Below are 12,629 nucleotides of genomic sequence, written 5' to 3'. Positions count from 1 at the left end.
TAGGTCTGGGTTGTTTTGTTCTACTAGAATTGGAAGTGAATATGTATGTTAAAATGTAAGCACTGTACTTTGCACCTCGATTAACCAAATGGATGTATTACTATGTGTGTATCAATCTTGATCCAATCAAAAATCAGATTTTTCAATCTGGTGTTCTTTTCTTTAAATAGTGTGTGGGTTACCATCATAGCCCAAACAAAAATGTTCTGCAAAATAACCTACCATGGAATGAAGCAATATTCATTTGGTGTAAAACAGTAGACCTGTACATTGATCTGGAACAAGAAGCACTCTGGATTCTGAAAATATCACCAAAACCATTTGATTTCTCCTCTGGTGTAGGTGGATGACACATACCTTTATTATACAATTGGAATCATAGAAATCTCAGAAAATATCTGGACTCCTGCAGGAGACAAGAGACACTTCTTTGGGAATGAAAATTCACAATAATAATCTCAATAGTATAAGTAGTAATATCGTAGTTCTGACTCAATTCCATCATACTGCCCATACATTTTCTGCAAAGCACCATTGCATAACCCTGGTGATCATAAATCGTTTGGAGGTGCAAAGTAAAGATCATTCACAATTATTTACTGTTATCACTGGAATGCGTTAATGAATTGTTCCTGGCATCTGTACGACTTTAATGAAGCCAAGTTTGGGGTCTTAAAGGACTTAAGAAATAAGGACAATATATGGTTGTAACTATTTTATTGTCAAAAATAAATAAAGCATGATCAAATGTTCATGTTCCAGTGTTAATTTAGTTGCTCAAAATGATGACTAAATATTAGCAGGTAAATAACTCACCAAGTGTTTTCTTAGGAAGCACATTTTAAAGCTTTGCTTGCTACTGGTACTGCAAGAAACAGTTTATAACCTGTTGTAATAAGCATTTTCACTCCCAATTATTTTGTAAAGTTTTAGGGGTTAAACACTAATGTCATTCTCATCATTCTGTTAGTTTTCACTCACTCCAGAGAGCTTTTTTATGTTTTTCTAAATAAGTTTTTCACCCTTGGCACATCTTTTCCCGTTTTGAAGAATATCTGACTCTGGAGGAGAACCATTTCATAATCTAAAATTGAATTGATACATTTTGACAAGGTTTACAGGCAGTGCCATAGCAACAAGCCAAAGTCATGCCTGAGCCAGCACATACTGCAGCATCTCTTAGACTGTGATATGGAAACAATATGTTGAAGAAGGATTAGCTTTTGCTGTACCACCCAATTCATTTTGCATTAGCTTTTTTTTTGAAGGCTTGCCTATAGAATATGTGACATAATTTATAGCTTTATTTGTAAAATAATACTACCTCATTGAACAGCACATGTAGCTTATTGTCTCCAGCAACTACAGATATCAGTGGATACCACAAGCTAACACGTTGTTTCAAAATCTTTATTTTTACTGAAATAAAAATGAATTTTCTTTTTTAAAATGTGTTTCCTTTTTTATCAATAGCAGACATGAAGTGCAATTAACAACTGATGGTATTACAGCTTCTGGTGGTGATTTTTCAGAAAACATTAGTCTCTACCCCTTTGCTTGGTTAAGTGATATGACCTCCAGACTGAAAAAAAAAACCAACACCAACCTGATATTCAATTTCATACCTGTTGTTTACTTTTGCTGCTTTCTTCAGAAATATAGTAGAGCAAAGAAATGGTCCATTAAATAATGAAAAGCTAAAATCTTCAGTGAAATATCCAGAATTACAATGGACACGGCTGCATTTATGCAATAATTGGAATGAACTGAAAAAAGCCAGTTTACATTCTGCAGGCAAACACATTGAACATTTGTGTTATCACTCTGGCCTGTTTGTGTGACTTATGAATATCCCTGTATCTCAAGGGGCCCCATGCTATAATGGAGACTACAAGTACTACACGAATAAACAATTTGGGCAACACGTGAAGCAATTTATCACTTGTGTGCAGTTACCCATGAACCCCTCCACACCCACATTACTGAAATGTCCTAAACCTATTCATTAGGAAAAGGTGTCTGTTTTTATTTGTCCAACATTTAGTTCCCCGAGCCGCAAGACCAGGTCAGTTATGGTTTTGTGTATCAGGATCTTTTTTGAATACATTTTTAAATCTGGTTTCTTTAGGCTGTTTGTTATTTACATTGTAGTTTTAAAGGAAGAGTCCATGTTCTGATGTTCAGTTAGCTTTCTGAAAGCGTCCGCCGAAGGATAATGACCAAAATCCACTCAGAACCTGATTGATTGACTTTATAATAACGGTTACAGGGGGTTTTACATTATTGAGGAACCAGAGAGTGATCAAGGTTGATTGTTTGATGGATTCTTTTAAAGAGCTCCAATGGCCTCCTTTCATATAAATGACCCAAGCTGTTTGTGACCTTTTTTTTCCTTTCTCAGGATGACTTGCCTGCAGCATCAGAAACTAATTGGGAGGCAGTCACTGTCTCAGTCTCAGTAAGTAATTTGCTACCCCATCCATGACAAATGAATTGACCAATGTCAAGATACATGCTGAATGTTTTATCAATGAATACCTTCTTTTTTTTAAATTACAAGAATTGGCTAGCTCCCCTTCAAAAAATGTCAGCCATTAGTTATCCAACATTAACTCGTTATAACCAGAAAGGTAATTGCCCATCATTAAAGCAAGTTTAAGCGATACCACTAGAGTACCGTAATGATAGTGTGCAATAATTGGATTTTAGTGCTATCAAAACTATTAACTGTATGGCTGTATTCAGAGAAACAAAAAATAGTATCCACTAAAAGAGCACAATATTTCCAACAGACCTGTAATGTAATTGAAATTTAGCTTCGAGTCAAATCTGTTTTGCCAAGTCATTAAAGAAACATCTAAACAAGAACAATGTCAAAGATAAGCTTCAAATGTAAAAGCTAAATTCACTATCTTCAAACGTCTGGCTCTTCCTGTTGGTGAAGAGTAGATTTAAACAATGAATACGGAACTACATTCACAGTTTACACAAACAGAAGAATGCCTTCATGTAAACACAGTTTTATATACTGTATCAAATGTGTTTTTTTCAGAAATGGTGTATTAATAGGTTTATGTAACACATTTTTGGTAAAACAAATTGTAATATATTGCTTTGCATTCACAGAGGGCAGACATCATCAAGCAATGTTTATTATGCCATCTAAAAAATAAATTCCATATTTAAATGTTAAGAAATGATGATAACTGTAGTGAGACAGAAGAGTTCACATGATCTAAAAGAAATCCTTGGACACTGGACCAGCAAAGACAGTCTCACTTTGAGTAACAAAGAAAAGTATCTGCAGAAAGTGTGTAGAGAAGTTATAAAAGTGATAATATCATTGCATCGGAGCATTAAAAAGTAAAAACTGATTATTGTCCTTTTTAAAACAAAAGTAATGCATCATGGATACTGAAGATAGGATTAACCAGTTGAATATATGGATTTTTAAAATGTATTTTTATTTGAAATTCCAGGGACCAGCTGTGTTTTCTTCTTCAGTAACTGAGTCTCCTCTGACTGCTGCTGCTTTGGACCAGACGATCGCTGCCTTTGATACAGTGGAGGATCTACTAAAACATCTCAACCCAGAGAGCTGGCAGGAAGACCTGGATAGTCTTTACAGTGACACAGCGCATCTTAGACCCAGAAGCTTTCACCACGAACGAAAACAGAAAAGTAAGGGGGATTTTACTGAATGAAACAATAGAAAACGAATATAAAAGGAATATAAAAGGAATACAAAAGGATTACAAAAATACACAGAAAAACCACAAAACATACTACAAATAAAGCAATGTATTAAGGTTTGTGGCCCCACAGAATTAGTAATAAAACTAGTAATAAAATTAGTAATAAAAGACTTTATATTAAGAAAACATTCTGGGCACTACATACAGTAAATGCTTATTTTCCCCACAAATAGACGGCAGTGTAACGGTTAAATTAAAATAATAGTTCCCCTCAGCCTCTTTACAACCTCAGCATTTTCTGAATAAACATGTTAAAACTGCAATAGCTTTTCAAAGTTCTCTTAAGTCGCTGTGATTGAAGAGCAGCTGTGATTCTTAATGCAGAGTGTGCTCTAGAGCTCTAATTGGAAATTCTTGCTGACCAGCCAGACAGAAATGTTACCAGTATCAGCATTTACCTTTTTTATATTCATTAAGTAAAAAACAAATCTTTTGATGGTGATTTTAAAGAATAAACAGCATATGTAACATTAAATAGAAAATGTGAGATTGACATAACCCATGACTGGAAACTAATGGTACACATTAGTGTCCTGTTTTTGTTATGAACTGACCATATCCTTGGCATGTTTTTCCATCTTTATTTGGTATCACTTTTACTTAAAGGAAAATTCAGAAATAGACTTGTACGCTTACCATGTGTGGTGTACATTACAAATACATATATACAATTACAGCTTACAAAGGGATAAGCTTTTAATCTGATGTTTAGTAGAATGGTTTTAACCAGCTATAATCTCAAATGCACATACTCGACCTCTATCTAGGAAAACTCAGGTTTGAATTTCACAGGAACACTATTTCATCTGCCGACACATCAGTGATACCCTGGGTTATCTGTGCTGTCATCGTGTCATTCTGTCTGCAAGCTTAAATTGAAATGAGACCCCACAGCAGTTATTAAGAGCTGTTTGTTTGTTATACTACAAAAATGTAAAAACCTGTTTGAAACATTTAATAAATGAATTACCAGACATATAGCTAAATAGTAAGCATTAGTGAGAACAACTGTTTCAAGGACAAGACGAGATAAATATAACAAGTAATATAATGAGTAATATAACATGCTACTTTCTTTACTAAGTAAATGCAAGCACATTATATAATTTTTTTCTGATGAAATGAGTAATGAGTAATAAGTAATTTTTTTCAGTAAAATGCCCAACACTGTTTGTATATTATTATTATTATTATTATTATTATTATTATTATTATTATTATTATTATTATTAGTAGTAGTAGTAGTCGTAGTAGCAGTAGTAGTATTGGGTTCCATACTGGATAATATATATATATATATATATATATATATATATATATATATATATAAATTCAAATTGGAGGACTGATGTGCAAGGGTGTTCAGAGAGATTTGCCACAAAGCTTATTGATTCTGAAGGCTGTTCATTGCCAAAATCGCCACCTTTTATGCCATTTTGTGTGATGGTTTTGTCATATGGACAGCTGGTATTGCCTTAAATATATTCAAATGTCTGTCAAATTTCAACATAAACTATGAATAAATGTATAAAACTGTACAGAGAGTGCACATATGCTAGGGAGTAGCAAATACAGGTAACACTTTAAAATAATGATCACACGTGAATGAATTCCAATCAAGTTTCATTGGACTGTATAGGAGTAACATCTCAATAAAAAAAATGTTTTGTTTTTATTTTCTAATGCTTGTTAGCTATTCCAATGGTGATTCCAATCACCATTGGAATAGCTAATGCACTGGAATTCATAGGAATTTGCAGCCACTATTTTAAAGTGATACCCAAATATAATACATTCAGTTATATTTTTGTAATGCAGTGTAAATGCTGTGCAAGAGATTATTATACCCAAACCAACTAACAGATATCACAACCCCAACCCAAATAGAGGTATCTTATATCACATAAATGCCCGTCTCATTGAAGCCGCATTGTGGTGACTCTTTTACAATCTGATTGTTTGCTTTCCAGTTGATTTGGACAGGCTGAACGAAGATGTGAAACGCTACAGCTGCACGCCTCGGAATTACTCTGTAAATTTAAGGGAGGAGCTGAAGTTGACAAACGCTGTTTTCTTTCCACGTTGCCTCCTGGTACAGCGATGCGGCGGAAACTGCGCCTGTGGCACAGAGCATTGGAGGACATGCACCTGCACAGCAGCTAAAACAGCCATGAAGCTTTACGAGGTATGTTGCTCTTCCTATCATGTTATACTGTCCTCAGGGTGTTGAAAGTAAGCAAGCTTAATGCCTGCAGATCTCTATGCCTTGGGCAGTTAACCCTGTCCAGTCTGGATCTGCAAGGTCAAGCCTGCCTGGGGTCTTAAAATACTGATAAGAATTTGTAGAGGTTCAGGATACTGCATTCAAATTGTATTGGCTTGGGGTAATCTTGTACAATAGTGGAGAGGTCAGATTTCCCCATGGGGGGATTTTGTGATGTCCTGCATCATTTTAGTTAAGCCAGCTAATGCTGTTAATCTTGGAGCTGGTCTTGGTAGGCAGCAGCTAAAGAAGAATATACCCAGTCCTGATTCTTTCTGCTGGTTTCAGATACAGTACAAGAGTGATTTGGCATTTAGTATTTTGCTGTATTTGGCATAGTAAATTGCTTATAGTACAAGGTTGTTTGACTGAAACAAGCATATTTTATTATTATTTGTTTTGTAATGGATACAAGGTATCTCGGATGGGGCTTACAGCAGAACATTGGGAATTGTAAGTCATGTTATGTTTCCACTGAATATAGTTTTTATTGCCCCACTACTGTACAAATAAATAAAGTGAGAAATAACCAAGCCTGCAAAAAACTAAATTCAATGCTACCAGTATTATCAGCCTGCAGTCTAACAAGTTGGGATGTATTGCTGTAGCTGTAGTTAATTTGGATTTGGCCCATGTTCCTATTCCCAAAAGCACATTTCTTTTAAGACCAGGCAGTGCTTTTATATCTTCTTACACAGCTGTGTCAGCAGAAATGTTTGTCTACTTAACTTTCTGATAGTTTTACCTTTTTAATATCTTACCAGCCACCTCTGCAGTCACTGGTCAATTATTTATTTATTTATTTATTTATTTATTTATTTTTTGCCTACTTAACTTTGAAGCACTTTGAAGATTAGAGTCACAAGTCGGCAAGAAAAAGCTGTCCAATTTCCATTCTGTTCAAACATTTCTTTCCTGTCTTGTCTGGGAATGCGTCTGCCCATTCATTTTCCTTTCTTATCAGTTTTGCACATATAGCCTGTTCATGTTTCTTATTATAAAACACTGGGAAAAATCCACCAGCTGTCCTTCAGTCTATAACTATAATATTATCTCAACATTCCTAACTAGCTTAAACTGACTCATACCGCATTAAAACAAGCCAAGCTCAGCCAAGCAGTTTCCCTTTTAAGTCACATGCACTGAAAAACAGCCCAGCCCCTTGGATGGCAGTTCCTCTTCAGATCCCATATCTCAAGTCATCACAAAAAGATTTAAAATGATCTACAAACCAAGGGATTGGGGAGCTTCAGTGGATTAGTTTGCTATCCTTCAGCCTTTGTAACCTGGCTTTAAATCCAGCCTACAAATGTTCCCTTCCTCTGGTGAAGATGACGAAACCAGATGAAGAAATAATGTAGCCCTGTACCTTTATCTGTTGCTACAGTAAAAGTATTTGGCTTGTCTTTGCAATTCTCAAACCAGGTTTTCATTTAAAGTTTTAACAGAATGTAAAAACAAAATGTTGTGAAACACCTTCTGTTCTTATATTATAGATTCTGATTGGTCGATATCGGTCCAAATGCAAATTTGGAATTGATGTACACAATGATTAGATTACTTGAAAAATTCAGTATATAATACAGCTAATACATATCAAAAAGCGTGGCTTGTCAGGGCAATGCTGAGCCTGGCTTTCCACTTGCAAATACCATATTGAGTTAAACTATTATTTTTTTGGAAATAACTCTAAATATCATTCTATTGTGGGTACCTTTTGCAATTAGAATGCTAATAGGTTTCTCGCTGTTCCAGCTAAATGCTTAATGTCTAATAATTTCATTAGTCCATTCCATGTCCGTGAAGAGCCAAAGTCAATTTAGTCAACCCCATGTTTGTGTTGGCTCTGAGCAGTTCAAATTGAAACCAAGGGTGTTATTTGTAGATTTAAGGGACAGCATGGCAAACCTGAAGGCAATTATACACCTGCCAACTGCTAAATCAATACATTAAAAGTTGCTTCAAGAATATGTTCTCAAAAATGCTTCAGGTGCCATTTTTTAAATTGCAAGCACTCAATAAGTTAAGATATTCCTGAAACAATTCTGAACGTATTGACTTAATGTAAAAAAAATATAATCATTGTGCAGTTGGATCATTGCTTAACAATGAGTGTTTTCAGAGTCAGCATGAAAACTGTAAAATGTGCTACTCCTCTTCAAGGAAGGTAGTCAATTTAGTTGGGGTGTGCAGTGAAGCTAAAATTCATTATTCACATACTGGGGCCTTCATACTCGTAATTAGAAAGGGGCGGGGCTAAAACCATAAATGTCGTAGTTTTGAAGTGCTATTGTGTATTTCTAGCACACATGTGGGCAAGGCTGAACTGGTAGTGCCTTAAAAAAAAGGAGGAGTAATAAGCTTTGTACTTGTGTATTACTCGTGCATTGGTGCGGGTGGAGAATGGAATGGGGATAGCTCCCACCATCGCATTCCATTACCACTGCTGGTCATACAGTCAGCTAGTCCAGCGGGTGAAAAGAGGATTGTCAGCGAGAACTGAGGTTGCCTTTTGATATTCAGCCTTTCTCTTTGGTAAATGCAGTGGTGAAACAACATTCAAATTGGGTATTTAAAACATAGAAAAAAAGGTGATGAAAAAAATGACTGTTCTTTATCACTAATAAACAGATGCTTTTTTATTTTCTTCTAGTGTATCTTTTGCATTCTGCTCTGCTTTACAGGCAGGGTTTTGAGACCTGATAAATGAATGGAAATAATCAACTGTTCCTTCCTCAACAGTATCACAGCTGCTGCAGCAACTTCAGATGGCACTGGGCAGGAGTCTGTGAAAAAAAATAATTAAGAAACAAAGAAAAAACATTTTCACTATTCGGATTAACTAAACCCAAATATTGAAACAGCAGTGAAGCTTGACCAGCAATTAACTGGCTGATTTAACAAAGTGTAATCCTTTTGCAGAATTTTCTTTCAGAACACACCCTAGTGCCACTATTGGTAGATTTTCCATTTACATGTTTATTACTTTTTGCAGACACTGTTTTATTAGGTGAAGTGACTTCACGTAATGAAATGTTTTCTTGTTTTGTCTAGGTGCTGAAATTTGCTCCAGAACCAGGTTATTTCAGGAGAAGGAGCCGAACTAAGAGCATGACGCTGGCTGAAATTCACCTGGAACACCACGAGCAATGCGATTGTGTTTGCAACACCAAACCACCGCGATGAAAGCACAAGCAATGAGAAATCTATGTGACATTTAACCTCTTCAGATGGCCTTATTTACCCCTGGCAAACAGACTTTGCTATTGCGCTGCATTGCAAATGAGTACACAACTTGCTGTGCTTGAGTTAAACCTTTTGTTAAACTTGCATTGTCTCGGCTGAATGTTTTCTTTAATATCCTTCTATGTATTTGTAGCAAGAATGTAGGATATTTAAGTCCCCCTGTTTTGCAAGACAATCAATGAAGCCAGTTCAACTGGTATTCATTTTTAAAATGAGATAATGACCCCCAAATTCTCCTCACTCAGAAAGTGATCCCAGGACTGTTAATGAGCATATGACAAAATATATTATTATTTATTTTATATACTTTTTTTTTCATTGTAAAATAAAATAAATAATAATTGTGTCTATATTTGCGTACTCTGCAGTGGGAAGTTTTAAACGTGATTTTATAGTAGAAGAATAGTGTTTAGGGTGGTGTTACAACATAATGATAATGCCATAATATTTTTATTGTCCCTTCAGTTGCTGGCATTACTTTACGTAACAGCCCCCGTATTAACCAACCATATACATTATCGGATTTGATGATGTGGGTAGGAAAGTAACTGACCTATTGTATTTAACGTGAGCATTCTGTTTTCTATTACGTTTCTAGCAGGTGGTGTTGGTTCTGGTTAGTTCAGAGTGTAACTATGAAGTAAAGTGGTTTGGTCACGTGGGTAAAAGAAAAAAAGAAAGCCGCTGACAGCTATGTTTTGAATCATCGGATTAGTCGGTTTTATCTGCACTTCTAACAGCATATCACCCCCAAATACCAGGTGATTGAGACAGAAAGGACTGGGCCACCAACACTGCCATGAACTCTTGGCTGTCCTTGAAGGTTCCCGCCAACCAAGTACCAACCTTGCATAGGTCAAACAGAATCAGCATCCATGGAGGCAAGACTGTGGTACTTTATTGGACTGGGGTGGAAGGTACTAGCTATGGGGGGGGGGAATTTAGCCACAGACCAAGCAGCCTAGCATATCTCTAGTTATACTACTGCAAATAGCTGATTATTTCATTAAGGGTTCCCATTTGTATGCAGTTTATATAGGGAAATGAGTCTAAGCTCTCTAATAACACTCTGGAGCTTGTATCTTAATCAGCAACACATATCAAAATAGTGTAATAAACTGTTTAACACAGGGTTAAGTCTTAAGCAAACACATGGTGAAAGTGGATTCAGTAAATAAAGTTGGAATACCAAATGGAATCCTTCACAATTCATTGTGTGCCTTAAATGACCTTGAGGTAGTAAACATCAAAGCAGAATTATATTAACAGTGGGTGCAGTGGCACTGGTGCACTGTGGGTATTTTTACATAGCTGTGTATTTTAGTCTCTGGTTTATTGTTGAAACATAGATCTGCAAAACTTAACATAATGTGAGCATTTTGAAGTTGTAGGTGGTTTAATAATATTATAGGCTGAATTTAAAGCATCATCAAGCACATTATTGTGGTTAAACAATGTGCATGTTATGTCATTTAAATTTGAACTGCCAAGAATGCTGTTATTAGTTGTGTATGTAAAGATTTCCTAATGACGCCTTATTGAGGTTTTCAGTTATTTGTCCTTAGACCACAGATGTTTATGGAGCCAGTCTGCGTACAGTTTAACACCGGGTGGGCAGAAAATGGGACCAGGCATGTTAATTTAGAAAATATTCTAAAAGCTTTTATTTCTGCATCAAATTCTACTGTATTTCATCCAAAAAGGGATTATTCCCAGTACCACAGAATTATGAAGCAGCTGCTTTAGGTATCAAATGAATCGATCAAATTACAGCTTCCATACACTTTTTAAATGAAAAGTCCACATATTTGAGTAGCTTATGTCATATTTGGACTGGCCTGCCTTGCAAACACAGTAATTGTTCAAATTGTTCCAGATATAACACATTTGTTTTACATTACTGCCTGGAAAGGCATCATTAATGAATACAGAAACTCAAACTATGGCAATTTAGCTATTTAGGTTGCATTAAATGCAGCTAAACAGGATAATCATATATACACATTTGGAAAGCTAGTACATGTAGCTTATTTTGGCAATAAAATGTGTGCTGTGTAAATCCATGATTATGATAAACTGGAAGTGCATTTTTAACATACTTAAAACAAAAATGCCCTTGTGTTTTTCATGAAACAATGTCAGGAAATGAGTCCCGTGCACCATGGTTTAATAGTTGTGTGATATTTTTATTATTTCTGAAGTTCAGTATAAATATTCTAACAAAAATATGCAGAAACTTCTTTTCAGCACATACATTTGATCTAACTTTTTGTTTTTCTGTCTAAATATTATTTAATTTGTTGTGTACAGTTTAACACGCAACTGTCTACTTTGAAATAACATTGCTTTCCATTTAATAGGAACATTCAACTTGATGAAAGTGGGGTAATTTACAGTATTTATTCGGCTTTTGTGTTGATTTATCCACAGCACGGATCTCCCTTTGTGCCAGTGTAACCAGAGGTCTTTTGTGACAGAACCAATTCATTTCTGAATGTTTTAATTCTGTCAGTCTCGCTTATAACCAGAAGGGTTTTTTGTACTATATTTAATGAGTTACAGTAATGACAGTCCCTGCTGAATCTCCATTAATCAAAGAGAAGGCTGTAACATGTTTAGTAGCTTCAGTTTTCAAGGCTTTACTTCGTCAGTCCAAATCATTTGTGTTGACGTTGGCTCCAAATTCTGGCAAAATAGGTTTGCCTTCTTTTGTTATTAAAAAAAATAAAAATAAAACAGCCAATACAGGAAATACAATGAGAAGCCTAACGAGCTGAGCTCATTGAGCATGTATCACCATAAGCTGTGTTCACTGTCTTGTTTATTTTGTAGCATTCATTTTAGTAGTATTTAATTAACAATAAATAATTTAAGTTGTAGCTTTTATTTGAATAATTACAGTATTTTGGTAATGGGTGGTGTTTCCACTACTTACTGTATAAAGTTAACAATTTGAGAGGGATTTTAAAGCTTCGTTGTAAAACCCAGGCTTTTAAAATATCTTTGTCTGTCCAAATCTCTGTACATTTTCACATTTCAACTTTTGTTCTTGTATTTGTAATTAGTGCCCTTTGTTATGATTGAATGTAAAGATTGCTTAAGAAAGGGAATAAGTTCAGGATTATTTTTTGTTACAAAAATGCAATAAAACCAGTATATCAGACATGTTCTTGTGCTATGGTCTTATCTGCATGCAGCTTTGAGTATTTTTAGGGTCATTCATTTCAAATAATAACTAAACAGATATATGAAGGTATTTACACCAAAATGCAATTTGGTACTGGAGTCATTGAATTAACCTTTTGTAACATTTGCAGTTATATATATATATATATTTTTTATATTCATAAAAAAAAAAGTATGTG

General features: G+C 35.2%; 1 protein-coding gene across 2 annotated transcripts in view; it reads left to right on the top strand.

Annotated features, from left to right (window-relative positions):
• Nucleotides 1-12,425, top strand: part of LOC117407401 (platelet-derived growth factor D-like) — a 47,003-nt gene extending 34,578 nt beyond the window's left edge. For both annotated transcript variants that reach the window (XM_034012387.3, XM_034012386.3), the window contains exons 4-7: nucleotides 2,402-2,458; nucleotides 3,480-3,681; nucleotides 5,726-5,940; nucleotides 9,073-12,425. In XM_034012387.3, coding sequence (XP_033868278.1) covers nucleotides 2,402-2,458; nucleotides 3,480-3,681; nucleotides 5,726-5,940; nucleotides 9,073-9,204 — 606 coding nt within the window. In that variant the 3' untranslated portion in view covers nucleotides 9,205-12,425. The remainder of the gene's footprint in view (nucleotides 1-2,401; nucleotides 2,459-3,479; nucleotides 3,682-5,725; nucleotides 5,941-9,072) is intronic.
• The last annotated feature ends 204 nt before the right edge of the window (nucleotides 12,426-12,629 follow it).

Source organism: Acipenser ruthenus, chromosome 9, assembly GCF_902713425.1.
Source record: "Acipenser ruthenus chromosome 9, fAciRut3.2 maternal haplotype, whole genome shotgun sequence".
NCBI classification, from domain to species: Eukaryota; Metazoa; Chordata; class Actinopteri; order Acipenseriformes; family Acipenseridae; genus Acipenser; species Acipenser ruthenus.
Note: the sequence above shows the minus strand (reverse complement) of the source record. Positions and strands in the feature narration are given on the sequence as shown.